Below are 18,200 nucleotides of genomic sequence, written 5' to 3'. Positions count from 1 at the left end.
TTAATATATATATATATAAGTGTAAGAACTAATGGCAGGGATTTCTCGGTTATCAACTCATACAGAAATGTGATCTGTGGCAACTAAATTATTTCACCCTGGCAGAGGCAGAAAACCAATAGACAGAATGTTATCACATTGTAAAATAATTAACCAAGTTAAGTATATACTAACACTGCTACTTATTTATATAATATACAAACAAAATGTTTTATCCTCCTCAGAATCCGGTTATATTAAACAAATTACACTTAGGCTATTACTTTGGCAATTTTGCGGTCAAAACATGAGCTAGTCATAACCAAAGCTATGTATTTATCTACAAATATGGCTCTTATTACAATAACAGAGGGCAGAACAATTGCACGAGGTCAAATACACAATGGGAACCAAGAATGAGGAACTGGCTTACTACAGTACATCATCCAAGAAATAAACAATTCCTCTAATTTAGTCTGGAATGTTCAAGGCAGAACACTCCTGTTGGTGATCATGCTGTACTCTTTCGAAATCAGCCATGTAAAATGGCAAGCCTCGTTTATTTGATATGTCAGGCGAGTAGTTGATTTGAGCCAGACCGTCTCATGAAGCACTCTGAGTCCCCTATATCAGCTGTTGTCTTCAGAATACAAGCATGCTAAAACTTTGCAATTGGGGACACTAATAAAAATTGTAAATATTGATGAGAGTTTATTAAACCTTACTTTGACAATGGTGTGCTGTTGACAAAGGAGTCATACAAACTAATAATTACATTAAAGCAGACATTCATCAATTTTTATACCCATGTTTACATGTGGCCTTATTTTCAGTCTTTCTGTGCTTGGAGTTGATCCCCCAAACTGCTGTATCTGTAATATCTATGACAATGTAGGAATATATTTTTTACGCAATATATATCTGTAAATCTATAGAAAGATAAGAAGATATTAAGTAGAATAAGTAGAATTTAGTAAGGCAAAGAAAAAATTTGTCACATTTGCTGATTCATCGCTTACTATTGAACACAATGAAATATGAAAATGTGTCAAAGCATGTTATAAAATGTATCAAAACAAATTATATTTGAACTGTTTGTTTTTTTTGTCTCTGGAATAAAATAAAATATACAATTAAAATATTTGGGGGATCACCAAGGAGCACAGATATAGTGACTTTATACATGTAGGTGAACTGTTCGATTAAAGGAGAATAATATAATAGACCATTAATATAAGTCAACTCATGAAATACATTTACTGACCATGGCAATTACAGTACTGACAACAAGACTATTTGAAATGACTAGCATTTTGAAACAATCTTGTCATCATAAGTAAATAGAACACCATAAAGTTTAGGTCTGGAACAAAGTGCTTACAGAGAATCCTCTAATATCCTCATTCAATGTAAGTTATATTAAATTCTATGTACTCTATAATAAGTATGTTTTGCCATGTAATTTACCTGATCTCTTAGTAGAACACGATGTTAGAAATTTTTTGTTTGTTTTTGTATCCCCATAATACATCATGACATAATTAACATGTAAGTACCATATTTCCATGTCTGGTAATTGATCATAATAATCATGTGTGAAATTAAAAGGAACAATCCGACTCAACAACAGATCTGTGCCAGAAACATGATAAATGAAGGATGATAAACTATTCTGGATTTCTTCTTCCTCTCTACATTTAGACCACAGTCCCTCCCAATAAATCTAAAACACCAGATGCAACTTTATACAGTCAGCACTGTGTCAAACGTACAGTGGTAATAAGTCTAAACTCTGCTACATTCAGTTAGGCTGTTTGCCTAGCCCCTCAGATGTGGCTAGTTTGTTTGAACTTCTTCAAGGCTAACATGTTTTGGCTTCTTTAGCCTTGAGACGTGTGTGGTCGAAGCCTTGCAGTTCAATGATCTGCCACATGGTCGGACATGAACACATCAGCATACAACCTTACTCATGAAGGTCTTCACATTAACCACTACAGCAGCCAAAAATCCAAAATACGTATTTTCTCTCCTAGGACGTTTTTTTTTCTCTCAAAAGTTATCCATCCAAATTTTATCTATCAAATAGGACTAAATATATAGAAATTGAGTGGCTACAACAGACAAATACATTTACTTGGATGGGGACAGAATGGGGAATATACATAAATATTCAACATATTTATATGCATTTGTTTCCTATTGGATAGGCGTAACCCGGCTACATAACCTTTGAAAAACTGAGCCCTTAATGATCAGCCTATCCCATCATGCAAAGATGCTCCTCTGGTTTGCAACCAGTGCAGTTTGGCTTTCTCTCCGCCTCTCCTTCTTTCGTTCAAGTCTCATCTTCCAGCATACCGCACTTAACGCCAGTAACATTAGTCCAGCAGACAGCAGAACAAGCCCAAAGTAGGAGATGGTGGACCCATGTGAGTTGAAGCTGTAAGCCACAGAAGTGACCACTATACCGGCAATGAGAACCACCAAGCCAAACGGTACTGTGCAACGATAGCAGGAAAGTTCTGCACCACCCGTGGCTGCATTCAGTTGGATTTCAGTGACCAAAGGCATAGCTGCTATAGTCACAGTTGGAGTGTGGTCATTGTTGTTGGCCTTCTCTGTGGCTGCTCTTTCCGGGGCCGCTGGGACAGTCATGGTGTCTTTACTGGGTTCCTCTGGCATGGCCGGATCCAGCCTCAAGATTTTTCTCCCTTCAAACCGCAGATGGCTCCGTGATTTAGCCAGCAATAGGTCTTCACTTTTTTGTATCCTGTGGTTGTTCTGTCAGCGTGTCCAAAGCTGTAAAGAAATATTGTCTTTATGTTATACTGAAAGGAATGTCAAAATCCATATATACTCCTCATCTTTTTGCCCAATTGTAACCTTATTGTACATAACATAATAACCCTAAACCAACAGGTTTGTGAAATGCGCAACAAAGATTGACTCATATATTGTTCACAGCATAAAACAGCCTTCATTTGGCACTTGAGAACTCCAAGCAACCTTCTTACACCACACCAGCCTCCAGGCCAACATAATCAGACATTGACTGAATGACGCAGAACAACTCAACCTTGCACACACTCAACATTGCATGAACGGGAGATGACATTATAAACTGCGCGGTGAAATGCAGGCAGCATCAAAAGCATTAGTAATTTCACAAGCAGTCATTTGCTAACTTTGCATAGAACCCCCGTAGATTAAGACATTACATTCAAGATGCTTGTCATGCAGCATTAGTCAATAGCATCAAATCGTATATATAGATGACTTTAAAAAATCACATTTATAGAGCAAACATTTTTTTACTTGAATTAAAATATTCTTGTAGGTAGGCTATCGTTTTTTTATTGTAGCCTACATGCGTATTATTTTTGTTGATACGTGTTGGTTTTAAATACAATTCAATTCAGTCTAAAGTTAGTCATGGAAAAAAAATGTAGCCAAAGCTCTACCACCGGTATGGGCTGTACATTGAAATAGTCAACAACATACAACCTAAATCACATGTTATATGCTTAATGAATTTTACGCGTGGACTAACAGCCGCTTCAAAAGTTAATATTGTGTAATGAGAACTTTAATTATGTGCCATTGTTTTTTAGTGTCAGTGTCTGAAGAAGTGTTTCAACTCACCGCGCACGCATTTTCCATCCCCGTACCGTTTAATAAGATGTTTTTTCCCTTCGACTAATAAAACAAAGAGTCAACCGTTTGTTTTCCATATTCCAAATCCGTGTAGCCTTTCAAAGTTCGACACGCAAATAAGACTCTCCTCGTCGTTATGCAAAATACATGAGGCAGATTGAATGTTTAGTTTCTAAACACAGTTCCAGTGTACGCTCTGCTCAGCGTTTTACAGATCGCCTTGTACGAACGGTGTTGAAACTGACTCCCATTCATCGGATGTCCCCTGCGCGTTTCCTAAAGTGTAAAGAAAGCGACTGTTTTATTGCCATCTTCTTGCATTCCAAGCACTTTTATAAATATGTCGCTGGAGGGATCCAAAAGCACGTTACACGTTTTTCGGGACTTTCGGGGGTAATTTGTATGTGCTTTATAGGCTACTTGTCTAGGCACCAGGATCAACATAATGTCCAGAGTCATTTAAACCAGATGTTGAAAATTACGAGTGGAGTAATAGGCCTAAAGCAGTGACATCTCCATATATTTCAGGGATTGATCTTAATTGATCTCTATGAAAAAGATATAGGGTTTTGGTTCATATTTTTTTTAAATCAATTTCTATGTCGGGCCTATGAAATAAATAAATAAAAAGGAAAAGAAAAACGGTAGGCTAATAGGGATTATTAAATTGTAAGGTATAATATTACATTTATTTATTACAACATTAGCTGGCTTTTGACTTTAATACAACACTCTTTGACAATTTTCTTTTACCGTAGTCAAGCATAAAATGTAAACTCCATCTCGCTAATAATTAAACATAATGTTTGTTTTAATTGGGTGTTATGGTCATAGACCAACTGAGGAAGTACATACAAAAACATTGCAACTTTGTATTCCACTTGAATCAAAAACAAATATAAACATGGACTTTGTCTAATGGTGACTGTTTTGGTTTATTAAGCATTTATCATTTCAATTTTTACAAATGTTTGAGGATAGGTTGTCAACTCCAAAACTAAATTGCTAACCTTTTAGATTTTCTTTTGCCAATATTTTCAGAAATATGTAAGTGGTAATAATAGCTGCTAGTAAATATTTTTTAAGTTAGAATTTTAAGAAAAAATATAGAATTCTATTAACTTTCGGTCTGGCACATTATATTGTGCTACATAACTAAACATAGTTTGTAGATTTGTTATTCATATTAAAATAATCTGTTTATTTTTATGTATCACTGTTTTTCAGCTCCACTCAATTTCATAATGCCCAAGTCATGAGCCCATGCTTCACTGCAGCAATTCCCAGCAGGATTAGGCCACTCCTCCTGTCAAATGATTTTCTTCATATTTGCTTGTTGCAACCATACCTGGTAGGAATTATGTTCATATAAGTTCAATAGTTTGCATACCTTTGGAGAATTGATAATATATGTACCATTTGTAAAGAAAACATGAGTGAGCATTGTGGGATTCACATTCAACTAGGTCATAACAGAATGGCACAATCATACAACAAAGCATGGCAGCAAAGAAAAAAATGAACTGACCCCTGTTCAAAAGGCTGCATACCCTTAGTTCTTAATACTGTATATTGCCCCCTTTAGCATCAATGACAGCGTGCAGTCTTTAGTAATAGTTGTCTATAAGGACTCGAATACTTGCAGGTGGTATAGCTCCCCATTTGTCTTGTCAAAATGCCTCCAGGTCATGCAAAGTCTATGGTCGGCTTGCATGCACCGCATGTTTGAGATTTCACCAGAGTGGCTCGTTGATATTAAGTTCAGGAGACTGTGATGGCCACTCCAGAACCTTCACCCTTTTCTGGTGTAACCAATGGAGGGTCAACTTGGCCTTGTGCTTAGGGTCATTGTCGTGCTGGAAAGTCAAAGAGCATCCCATGCGTATCTTTTGTGAGGAAGAATGCAAATTGTCTGCCAGTATTTTCTGATAACATGCTGCATTCATCTTGCCATACATTTTCACAAGATTCCCCCTGCCTTTAGAGCTCACCCCCCCCCCCCAGACCGTCTTTTTTCAGAGCAGCCTTTATTTCTCCTAAGGTTACCTGTGGGTTTTTCTTTGTATCCCGAACAATTCTTCTGTCAGTTTGGCTGAAATTTTTCTTGGTCTACCTGACCTTGGCATCAAGAGATCCCAGTATTTTCCACTTCTTAATAAGTGATTGAACAGTACTGACTGGCATTTGCAAGGCTTTGGATATCTTTTATCCCCTATTCCATCGTTATAAAGTTCCATTACCTTGTTATGCAGGTTTTATGACAGTAATTTTCTGCTCCCCATGGCTCAGAATCTAGCCTGCTCAGTGCATCCACATGAGAGCTAACAAACCTATTGACTATTTATAGACAGACACTAATTATAATTTAAAAAGCATCAGGTGTGGGAAATCCACCTTTAATTGCCATTTTCACCTGTGTGTGTCAACTTGTGTGTCTGTAACAAGGCCAAACATTCAAGGGTATGTAAACTTTTGATCAGGGCCATTTGGGTGATTTCTGTTATCATTAAGATTTAAAAAGGACCCCTCTGAGCCTGGGTCCTCTCTAGGTTTCTTCCTAAAATTCGACCTTCTTAGGGAGTTTTTCCTAGCCACTGAAATTCAACACTACTGTTGTTTGCTCCTTGGGGTTTAAGGCCGGGTGTCTCTGTAAAGCACTTTGTGACAACTGCTGTTGTAAAAAGCGCTTTATAAATACATTTTGATTGATTTGATTGATTAAATAAAGCTTTTTTTGCATGATCCGTCATGTTTTCAAAATCAATGCCAAAATTTCACAACTTCTGCCAGGGTATGCAAACTTAAGACCACAACTGATTTGTAAACCACAATTACGTTCATGAACATGAATCTGTGCAGTTACGTTCGCTATCAACATATCACCAGTGCAAAGGGTCCTCAATAAGTTACTGTTACATTGCACCTTAACATTTGACTATTATGTTACTCCTTAATGTAATTGATTGAAAATGAAAAATGCCTTGTTATGAATAACATTTATCCCACGATTAACAGTTAAGGACAGTTAAGTTTAGGCATGACTGTCCTGGCGTTAGGGTTAGAAATAAGGTTAGGGTTTGGTTGCAGTAAAGATTAGGCATCATAGTACTGAGGTTAGGGTTAGGAATAAGCAGCAGCGTTTGGTTATGGTTAAGGTTAGGCATCCCAGTACTAAGGTTAGTGTTTGGTTATGGTTAAGGTTAGGCATCCCAGTACTGAGGTTAGGGTTTGGTTATGGTTAAGGTTAGGCATCCCAGTACTGAGGTTAGGGTTTGGTTATGATTAAGGTTAGGCATCACAGTACTGAGGTTAGGATTAGGGTTTGGTTATGGTTAGGCATCCCAGTACTGAGGTTAGGATTAGGGTTTGGTTAAGGTTAGGCATCCCAGTACTGAGGTTAGGATTAGGGTTTGGTTAAGGTTAGGCATCCCAGTACTGAGGTTAGGATTAGGGTTTGGTTAAGGTTAGGCATCCCAGTACTGAGGTTAGGGTTTGGAAGAAGGTTAAGGGTCAGTTTACAATATTGCTGGAATTGATCTTGCAACTATCAAACATGACGCTGAGTGTAGTTGCAAGTTGTTAAGGACCAGTAACACTATGAACGTCATAGTACTGCTGATATGTTCATACAAAACTAAATCGCGTTTTCCTAAATAGTTACAAATGTACATAAATCCTGCAAAGATGGGCTTCTTATTACACTGTCTTGCTGAAGTGGCTCTCACTCAACTAAACAGCTATCAAATTCCTAATTTGAATCTTGATCACGGCAAAGGCACACATTTACACTTAGTCACACAGCACACATTTTACCAATCTAATGTTAGAATTAAACAATGCCTTTAAATACCTTTTAGATAATGTATTCTGTATTCTTATTCACATCATGACACACACTCCGAAACATACTCTATCTGTCTCTCTCTCTGTCTCTCTCTCTCACACACACACACACACACACACACAGACATCAATGTCCAGGTTATCTCATGCTTGGATTTTTTATTATTTAAACCAGGGGGGCACACCCAGAGTTTTGACTGTAACCAATGGGATCCAAACAGGGCCAGTAGATGGAATATGCCTACTCCCACTCTGCCTGTAACACAAGTGTTCTGTATTATCTCACTGTATGTAATATGGGGTATTGTCATGTGTCTTCCTTCCTGAAATATATCCCTTTGCAAAATGAGACTCTACGTTTCCATTTAGCATCTGCAAAGCCATAGCTTTTCTACAGCTGGACGTTCTCCCTCTGGAGAACCTAATTTATGTGGCATCCCTTTGGAGGCATTTATGGTGTGACAAATTATTTATTGGTTATCAGTGGCATATTCCATTTGGCATATTTGAATGAGTTTCAAATTCTCTGGAAAAAAGTTGCAAAAGGGGTTTGTTGACTGTTCACCTGTTGGAGAACTTTTTAGAAAACCTTGTTGAGTTCCAGGTAGAATACATTCAAATTCCATGTAGAAAACCTTCTACGGAGGTTCTATATGGATCACAATGGTTATATATGGAAGGGGTCTACCTGGAATTGATGATAATACTAAGGGGACAGCCAAGGATTTATTTTTTGTTGCATTAATTAAAATATTAATGGAACCACAAATCCAGGGATGTGCTTCCAGAAACGCCTAAAAGCATCAATACATTACTTTAAAAACCACCTAGGTTATAATGCCTAGCATGATAGCTTACAGTTGAGGGAACGGAAGGAGTTAACCTCAATCATTAACCCGAGACATTCTGTAAAGCAGGACAATGCTTTACATAATGTTTCCTTTCGATAGTGTTACCTTACACACCTGACACACGTAATCTCACATGCCACTCACGAACATATAAAGCTTCAATCTAAAGTACAATTTCTATAAAGTACAAAATAAACGGATAGTAACTTTAGTATGTCACTGGAATGCCTCTGACGCACTTCAGCATACGCACGGAAGTCCTGGATCACATGATCCAATGTCATAGCCGGGATTGTAAGTAAACATGTCGCTGCATTTCACAGATGGGGAATTTCTGGAGGCATGGAAGGAATTAGATGAACCTAATTTGGAGGGAGGATGGGAGTTTTTCACAGAGACAATGGGTGTCAAAATTTACCGGCTGTTTGACAAGGTACATTTAAGAGTGTTTTGATACATGAATAGCTTTTCACGTGTTGTTTGTTAGCTGTTCAGCCTTGTTAGCTTGCGAATCAATGAGTAGCCTATATCATGCGATTGACGTGCTCAAAGTACACATTGACATTTATTTCTATGAAGGCGAGTCGCAAGTAGACTATTTCCACAGTTTAAATGACCTCATGAACCTATTTAACGTAGAGAGTGAAAATACATTGAATCTTTAGCAGATTTTGAGACTACATTTGACACGAAAAATGACCAGGCCTAATTCAATCTAACCCGCATTTCCGTATTTATGCGCTAGGTCTTCTATGGTCAAATTAACTCATGGCCTGGTCTTGGGTAGCCTACTGTATAAAAACCTTAATTTACTTTTGGGTTGGCCTGTGCGTTCACATTTTCAGGATTAGAAGTGTGGTGAAAGAATGAGTGTAGGTTATCCATGATGAAAGGTGGTAAACGTTGCTGTCACACATTTTTTAAATGCCATTTTGATGATTAAGGATGCTATTTATTTAACTCAGGCCCTTTGTGTTCACAAGTAGTTACAATGGCACAAGTACAATGTGTCTAAATCTGAAAGTAGTAGTAGCAACTTTTTCACAGAATGAATACATGCTTTTAACAAACCCTTTGCTCAACTCTACACGCCTGTTGTAGCTAAAGTTTCTGTAGAATTAATATCTGGCACAAATTCAGCATATTTTTTTAAAAATATTTAAAGAAAGCAATTCTTTCATGTGCCGTTTACAGGAAACTGGACTTTATGAGTACAAAATCTTTGGTGTTCTTGCCACCTGCACCCCAGAGCTGTGTGCTGATGTCTACATGGACTTGCTGTATCGGAAACAATGGGATGGATATGTCAAAGGTACAGAGGGACACAGACTCTACTCTCTATCAGCATTCCTCCATTCAAATCTCTTATTTCAATTTAACTACTAAAAAGGGTTATAAAAAGAACTATAACATAAACAACTTAGATTGACTAGTTTGGTTGAGTATTGTTGACACAGTGTTGCTCGTGATTTATTTCTATCATAGGCTTTATGTACATTATAATCTCTTAGCCCACCAAAGCATCTTCAATATCCACTGTGAGTCTCCACATTGCTGTGTAATGGCACCATTTCAACCTAGGTTATCCAGGTTTGTTTTGTTGACTGGTAGTTTCTGTTCAGATACCATCCAGAATATGACTGATGGAATTGGACTTGGATTGGAACATGCTTAGACCCGTTTTTACATTTGGTTGTTGTCTATAGAAGGCAATGACAGCAGAATTTGTTAAAAATATAATTACAGAAGATGTCACAGAAACTGATAGAAGTGATGAAAAATATTTTATCTAACAATTTGGCACACATTAACAAGGGCTTGCAAACTGTTAGAGACTACAGGGCAAAACAGACTAAAGGACATGGGATATACTCAATAATGAATCACTTTTCTCATTTTCCATTGCTTCCCCACAGTTTCCAAAAGGTAACATGTCTGCCTATCTACTAGTATTTAGCTATGTACTGTAGCCATTGATGTTGTAGTTGGGTAGTTAGCACTTTAGGCTAATGTGGTTGTGTCCTTTATGTATTTAAGTGCTTAATCAAATGTTCTTAGAAGCGTAGACTGAATAAATGAATACTTGGCTGTGCTCATTCGAAAGGGTGAAAATGCAGATTTCTGTTTGCTCTGAGAAATGCATGCAAGAAACACGTTCCTCTTAAGGTATGTCTAAATCATTGGTCATATTTTGTTGTGGGATTACCAAATACTGAACCTTTGTCCTTTCCAAGAGTAGATACTATGGGTAGGTGTATCCTGGAAATGAAAACCAAAATAAAAACACATTTTCCTCTCCTAGGGACTTTTGCAAGCGGGTGGAGTCAGCTTTTGATTGGAAACATATCCTTGGCTTCAGCTCTTGATGACTGTTGTCAAGCTCTTTTCTACAGAATCTCATTTCAATAGATAGGATTCTGTGCAGTGGGTGTCTGTGCTTTCCGATTTGATTTCATCTTGACGTCTGCACGCTACTCAGTGTTCTAGAATATTATTTGACATTGTAGAATAAAATATTGTTGTTCTATGTTGAATGACTGCTCATTTGTGTGTGTGTGCATTTCTGTGTTTGCAGAGCTGTATGAGAAGGACTATGATGGCCAATCAGCAATCTACTGGGAGGTGAAATACCCATTTCCTCTGTCAAACAGAGATGTATCCTTAACGACCTACAAGTTTGAGTTTGACTATACCTGTAGACTAAGTTTGTCGACAAAAGCAACAACCGACTTTTACGCAATTTATTGTGTTACCACATGAAATCTAAATATATTTTATCAGGAGTTCTGTGTTGATCCACTGATCAACACAAAGTCTGTAATGTTCGACTGAAAATAAAATCCACATATTGTTCTGAATTAATAACAAATATAAAACACAAAATAATTGATTGCATAAGCATTCACCCCATTTGCTATGACACCTGCCTGAGCTGTGGTGTCACAACTGTCTGTCTATAGAAGTCACATAATAAGTTGATTAGTTGGATTCCATCTGTGTCCATTAGAAGTGTTTCACATGATTACATCAGATGAAGGAACATTCAAAGGTAATCCAGAGTAAGGTTATTCTGTAGCACCAATCAGGGCTAGGATATAGGAACATTTCCAAGGCACTGAATATCCCTGAGCACAGTAAAGTTCATTATTAAGAGATGGAGACACTATCGCACAAATGTATCTGCCTACAACTGACCATCCTCAAAAACTGAAGATGCAAGTGAGAAGGGCACAAAGCAGAGAGGCCACCAAGAAGCCTTTGGAAACTCTAAAGGAGTTGCAGTCTTCAACAGCTGAGATTTGAGATACTCTGCATACTGCTACAATAGCCTGGGTGCTTCACTAAATATTGTATTTATGAGAGTGGCAAAAAGAAAACAGCTGACATTGAATCTTGGATAGTGTGGTGTAAGCCAAACGCCCAACGTCGTCCTGAGAACCCCATCCCTACCGTGAAGGATGGTTGTGGCAGCATGATGCTTGGGGAATTCTTCTCTGCGTCAGAGCTTTTGGATTCCGCAAAGTACAGAGAAATCCTGGAAGAAAACCGGCTTCCAGCTGAAGAATAACCCCAAACATACCGCCCTAACCACACTGGAGTGGTTTAAAAACCAAAGGGTAAGTTTGGCCCAGTTCATAATAACTTGACAGAGCTTGTTTTTGCAAAGATGAATGGGCAAAGATTGCTGTGTCCAGATGTTTTGTATTTGTGATTAAAATACACCAATTTATATTATATTTACTTATTGTCCTGCTCTTGCTTTTTCTCTCTCTTGCTTTTGAAGAACTGTATTTTTAGAGTAAGCAAGCATTGTTACTGTGCAGTCATTGGTAACAAAGCCTCTGACAAGAGGTGGAAAAAGTTAATGAAAACACCTGCCAGCTGCTCTACATATGCTCTGAGTATGAGCCCTTGGTATTCCATCTGGCCATGCAAATGTTAATCAGTTTAAAGGTCTTACATTGGTGACAGCGCACAGTCGTCTGGAACAGCAGGTGGCCTCATGCATGGTTCCTTGTTAATTGTGACGTAAGCACGGAATTCCTTTAGCTTGTCTGTCAAGCTTGTGTTGCTGGGTGTTAGTCTGTGATAGTTTTCAAGTTCTGCCACATCCAACAAGATTCAATCTTTGTCTCATATTGACAATTTGCATTTTTAATGACTTTTCTGGGGTCGTAAGCAAGATGACCCGTCAGTGTGCTGATTTGTGTGCCGCTCCTTGAAAGCGGCAGTTCTGGCATTGTGTTGCAGTCCAGATGTTACCTGTAATGCAAGGCTTCTGGTTTGGATGTCCCTGAGGGGACAACATCCTCAATGCACTTATTAAGGAAGCCAGTGACTGTTCTGTTCAACCTCTGTATTTTCTTGAATGAGTTTGCAAAACAGTTCTGTAGCTTAGCATCTGCTTCTCATCCAACCACTTCTTTATTGAGTGTGTCACTGGAACTTCCTGTTGGAGTTTCTGCTTGTAGGCAGGGAGCAGGAGAATGAAGTTATGCTCTAATTTGCCATAGGCAGGGTGGGGAAGGGCCTTGTTTGTGTTGCTGTGAGTTTAAAGTGATGCAGGCTTTTGTCGGCTCTCAAATTGGGCAGTTGAAAGTCAGTTTGCCTGCAATGACCGGCCACAAGAAACAACCCCTCTGGGTGTGCGTTTTGTAGATAAATTAACACCATTTATTGTTAACAAACACTTTAACAACTAGGGGTCAGACATGGTGAAGGTGAGATGAAAACCAGGAATTGTTATAAACGCTACCATTCAAAAGTTGGAGTCCCTTGTTCTAAAGTTAAGTAAAAAATTGTATCCATTAAAATGACATCAAATTGATGATTAATATGGTGTAGACATTGCAAATGTCTGAGCAAGAGGCCAAATATATTAGTGTCTAATTTGAGAAACAGATGCCTCACAGGCAGGGACGTCCCAGGGCCCAGGACAGAATTGAACGTTTAGGGCCAAACCATATAAAAAAAATTAAAAAAAACTATAAAAATTGTGACATTACTGTCCAAAAAACAGGTCACAAACGTTTTATTATTTCATGTGTTAATTCATAGCTAGGCCACATTCAAATCACTTCATTTTGATCTTAAACAAGCTGTCTGTGTGTAAATAGCTTATGTCTGTCTGCACATAAAGACTCACAAGTACTGAATACTAACATTGTGTGTCTAATATGTAATTTTATTTGAGCCTGACAAATGGGCCCCCCCAGGCCTGGGCCCGGGGCAACGTTCCTGGATGTCCCCCCCCTGTTGGCGCCTCTGCTCACAGGTCCTCAACTGGCAGCTTTATTAAATAGTATTGGTCTCAACATCAACAGTGAAGAGGCGACTCCGGGACGCAGGCCTTCTAGGCAGAGTTGCAAAGAAAAAGACATATCTCAGACTGGCCAATAAAAAGAAAATATTTAGATAGCAAAAGAATATAGACACTGGACAGAGGAAGACTGGAAAACGTGTTATGGAGAGTCACATCTAAGTTGGAGGTGTTCGAATCATAACGAAGAACATTGCAATCTCTTCAGATTACCTCAACAAACTGACACCTAGAACGCCAAAGGTCCGCAAGGCTGTGATTGCTGCAAATGGAGGATGCAAAGTTTGAAGTACGCAGTTGTTATTTCAATTAAAAAACGATTTATTATAGTTCCTATTCGTTTTGCTATGTTTCCGATTAAAACTAATTTAATGTATGTTTTCAATTGAAAAGGTCATTTCTGTGTGAACGGTAGTGCCCTATCAACCACGACTCCTTGTGGTCGGTACGGAACCTTCAATCTCAGTTGTGGTTGTTGGCCCGAGAATGTCTTCTCCTTGATGTGTGCACCAGCAATAACGTTGCGGGCGGCCAATAAGAAACGAGACGGCTTTGTGAAATTTCCATCAGCGGGCTCCTCTCAATCCTAAAAACCTCCCAGCCATCAGAAAACGATGGGGAGAGACGAGGAGCGTAGAACGTGTTTTAGGAGGGGTCCATTATCTCTCCCGAGTTTCTTTAACCCTGTTAACCACAGTATGTGTACGTCAGGGAGCGGCGGGACGTCGACGCGGATGGCAGGAAGGTCTACGTGGTGCTGGCTAAGAGCTCTCCACAGTCCCCGTTGCCGGAGAAGAGTGGGGTTCAGCGGGTTAACGACTACAAACAGAGTGTGGCCATGGAGAGCGATGGGGCTTGCGGCACCAAAGGTATGGCTCGCTCAAGTGTACACAAGCTACAGTAAGAACCTGTCCCTTGTGGTACCATTGTTAAATGTCCATTCCGGGATCGATAATGTTACATGTCCTTTCGGTGGTGAACGTCAATCTTTTGTGTAGCTGTCTGTTAAGTCACAATTTTTTTGTGTTTATTTTTTTTTATGACAGCCAGGTACATTTGCATTCTTTTCTTTCAGTCTTCATGAATTACTTTGATAACCCTGGTGGTAATATTCCAACGTGGCTTGTGAACTGGGCAGCTAAGGTGAGTTCAGACTTCTTCTGCGCAGTTTTGTTTGGATGTCAGCACAGACCCCGCCCGAGCGAAAATTATTTGCCTAAAATCATGCCCCAAAAATAGTTGAGGTACAATGATTCCTGATACTGTAGGGAAAATGCGATGAAAGATGTCCTTTATTAAGTGATGTGACCACTAAGCACAGAGAAGCTGTGCTGTGTCTGGCACTGTTGTACTGAATGCAAAGGCATATTGAGGTGGTTTGGAAAGACAAGCACATTTATTACAAAACAGGTCTTCTGTTAGTATATTGAAACCTATTTAACATTTTGAAATGTTGTAAAAAATAGTTAATAGTAATAATAACAAAAATGATTCTTTATCTTTTTGGGAACCACTGGCACCACCTTGTGGACCCTGGTTTGAAAACCCCTGTTCTACAATAATAAACCTCTGTTCTACAATAATAAACCTCTGTTCTACAATAATAAACCCCTGTTCTACTATAATAAACCTCTGTTCTACAATAATAAACCTCTGTTCTACAATAATAAACCCCTGTTCTACAATAATAAACCCCTGTTCTACAATAATAAACCCCGTTCTACAATAATAAACCCCTGTTCAATAATAATAAACACCTGTTCTACAATAATAAACCCCTGTTCTACAATAATAAACCCCTGTTCTACAATAATAAACCCCTGTTCAATAACAATAAACCCCTGTTCTACAATAATAAACCCCTGTTCTACAATAATAAACCCCTGTTCAATAATAATAAACCCCTGTTCTACAATAATAAACCCCTGTTCTACAATAATAAACCCCTGTTCTACAATAATAAACCCCTGTTCTACAATAATAAACCCCTGTTCAATAATAATAAACCCCTGTTCAATAATAATAAACCCCTGTTCTACAATAATAAACCCCTGTTCTACAATAATAAACCCCTGTTCTACAATAATAAAATCCTGTATATTACAGTATTCAATATTAATTCTAAATTAAAGGATACCACAGGGTATAGCTGTAAGTACTATAGTGTAGTACATTATACTGTATCATTCTATTGTAAGTATTTGGGTCACAGCTTTCCCTTGATATGTCCCCAGTGGGTTGCCTGAGACAGAATTGCCTGAAATTTATTGCATAGTTATAACAGAGGACTACTGTAAAATGAATAAAAAAACATTGCTTGTTTACTGGCATATCTACTTCAATTTGCAAGTTTTGAATGCCTTTATTCACACTGTTAATCACAAGCAGATGTTTTGGGTTATGATGTCAATGGTTACTTTCTGTTGCCCAAATTGGGTGTGTCTCCTATGCTCTGTCCCTTACTTTAATTGATGGAGACAGCTATTCTGTGTGTTTCAACAGAGTGGAGTGCCTGCCTTCATAACAGACATGCAGAAGGCCTGCAGCAATTACTCAAACTACTGCCAGAAGAACAAGAAATGAATGCCTTTTATTGGAGGTCGCCTCAACGCTACGAGGATTGCAATTTTCAGGCCATCTTTCAGTACAGTTTACTCCAAGAGTATTTAACTCTTACCGTATGAGGTCCGGAGCCTGTTGGTTTGAACTAATTCCATCCAGCTGGCAACCAGGGAGTTGTTGATATGATAGTTGATGGGTGGAAGTAGTGTTACGGGTCTTGTGTACCTGCATGTGTTATGGAATGGGGCATGTACTGTATTTTAGTTTTGTCTATATTTTAAATTACACCTTTCTTGAAGTTACCGGGTACTGTATTCTGTCTCCAATGTAAATGTTGCGTTTTGGGTTTGCCTAACAGCTAGGATGAGATCTGAATCATTGATCTACCCTCTGTTTGAACTGCTTCTGTACTGTATTTTGTGCTGATAATATATTTTCCTTTTACATTCCTGTTTCTAATGGTCTAAAATGAGTTAGAATTTGAAATCCTACATTTTTTATGTATTAATATTCAGTCAGTTGATAAAAATATGTATTTTTTACACTTCTGATCAAGCACTGAAATCGAATCATGTTCCAAAAAAAGTATGTATAAATGAAACACTACGCAGTACATTACTGTAATTTTTCTGCTCATTAAACAAATGTACGTGATATGAATTCATGTCAGAGGCGGATCTTAAATGGGTGCGTTGGGTGCATGGCACCCATGGCAGCCCATCACGGGCCCCCAAGAAATGTATCTTATGGTTGAAAAAATAATAGCAAGCAGAATAAAATTATATTATGATCCATTTGCTACATACTATTTAGTTGAAATTGAAGTGATAAACATTTATCGTTTTTATGATCTATAATGCATTTGTATGATCGGCCAATCTGTGACCTTGTGGGAGTGTAGCCAGCAGAGGGACATTTTCAGTAACCGTCACTCCAGTGTTCCCATGGCATGTTCTGTTTGCTAATCCAAGTTTAGCATTTTAAAAGGCTAAATAATCATTTAAATAGCTTTTTACAGTTATGTTAGCACATCTGATGTGCTGATTAAAGAAGCAATAAAACTGGCCTTCTGTAGACTCTGCAGCTGGAGCATCAGGAAGTGTGGGTTCAATTATAGGCACTAAATGGCTAGAAACAAATAACTTCTGAAATTCATCAATCTATACTTGGTCTGAGAAATGAAGGCTGTTCCATGTGCAAAGAAAATAAGTTCTCATATAACACTGTGTACTACTGCCTTCACAGAACAGCACAAACTGGCTCAAACCAGAATCGAAAGAGGAGTGGGAGGCCCCGGTGCACAACTGAGCTAGAGGCCAAATACAGTTGTGTTCAAAAGTTTGCATACCCTTAGAGAATTGGTAATATTTTATTTCTTATGGGATTCATATTCAACTGTACTGTATTTTTTCTTTTGTCATAGCAGAATGGCACAATCATAAAATAAACATGGCAACAATTTTTTTTTTTTTTACTGACCCTGTTCAAAAGTCTGCATACCCTTAGTTCCTCATACTGTGTATTCCCCCCTTCAGCATCAATGACAACATGCAGTCTTTTGTAATAGTTGTCTATGAGGCCCCAAATTCTTGCAGGTGGCATACAGTGGGGAGAGCAAGTATTTGACACACTGCCGATTTTGCAGGTTTTCCTACTTACAAAGCATGTAGAGGTCTGTAATTTTTATCGTAGGTACACTTCAACTGTGAGAGACGGAATCTAAAACAAAAGTCCAGAAAAATCACATCGTATGATTTTTAAATAATGAATTTGCCATAAGTATTTGATCACCTACCAACCAGTAAGAATTCCGGCTCTCACAGACCTGTTTGTTTTTCTTTAAGAAGCCCTTCTGTTCTCCACTAATTACCTGTATTAACTGCACCTGTTTGAACTCGTTACCTGTATAAAAGACACCTGTCTACACACTCAATCAAACAGACTCCAACCTCTCCACAATGGCCAAGACCAGAGAGCTGTGTAAGGACATC

At 38.4% G+C, this 18,200-nt stretch overlaps 2 protein-coding genes across 2 annotated transcripts; one reads left to right on the top strand and one right to left on the bottom strand.

Moving 5' to 3' along the window:
• Nucleotides 1-673: 673 nt before the first annotated feature.
• On the bottom strand, nt 674-4,005 carry tmem100a (transmembrane protein 100a). Its single transcript, XM_010891703.3, has 2 exons — nt 3,622-4,005; nt 674-2,778 (listed from the first exon to the last, which is right to left on the bottom strand). Exon 2 carries the CDS (start codon nt 2,659-2,661, stop codon nt 2,245-2,247), a length of 417 nt encoding a protein of 138 aa, XP_010890005.1. The 5' UTR covers nt 2,662-2,778; nt 3,622-4,005; the 3' UTR covers nt 674-2,244.
• Nucleotides 4,006-8,609: 4,604 nt separating this feature from the next.
• pctp (phosphatidylcholine transfer protein) lies at nt 8,610-16,999 on the top strand. Its single transcript, NM_001304148.1, is given in 6 exon segments — nt 8,610-8,760; nt 9,522-9,639; nt 10,903-10,982; nt 14,345-14,516; nt 14,723-14,790; nt 16,150-16,999. Coding segments are annotated over 6 exon segments (648 nt in total). The 5' UTR covers nt 8,610-8,631; the 3' UTR covers nt 16,231-16,999.
• The last annotated feature ends 1,201 nt before the right edge of the window (nt 17,000-18,200 follow it).

Source organism: Esox lucius, chromosome 11 (genome assembly GCF_011004845.1).
Source record: "Esox lucius isolate fEsoLuc1 chromosome 11, fEsoLuc1.pri, whole genome shotgun sequence".
In the NCBI taxonomy this organism is placed as follows: domain Eukaryota; kingdom Metazoa; phylum Chordata; class Actinopteri; order Esociformes; family Esocidae; genus Esox; species Esox lucius.
The sequence above is the reverse complement of the archived record's forward strand: the minus strand, read 5'-3'. Positions and strand labels throughout refer to the sequence as shown.

Excerpts from the sequence above, each read along its gene's own strand:
- tmem100a (XM_010891703.3), bottom strand. The coding sequence starts at position 2,661 with ATGCCAGAGGAACCCAGTAAAGACACCATGACTGTCCCAGCGGCCCCG.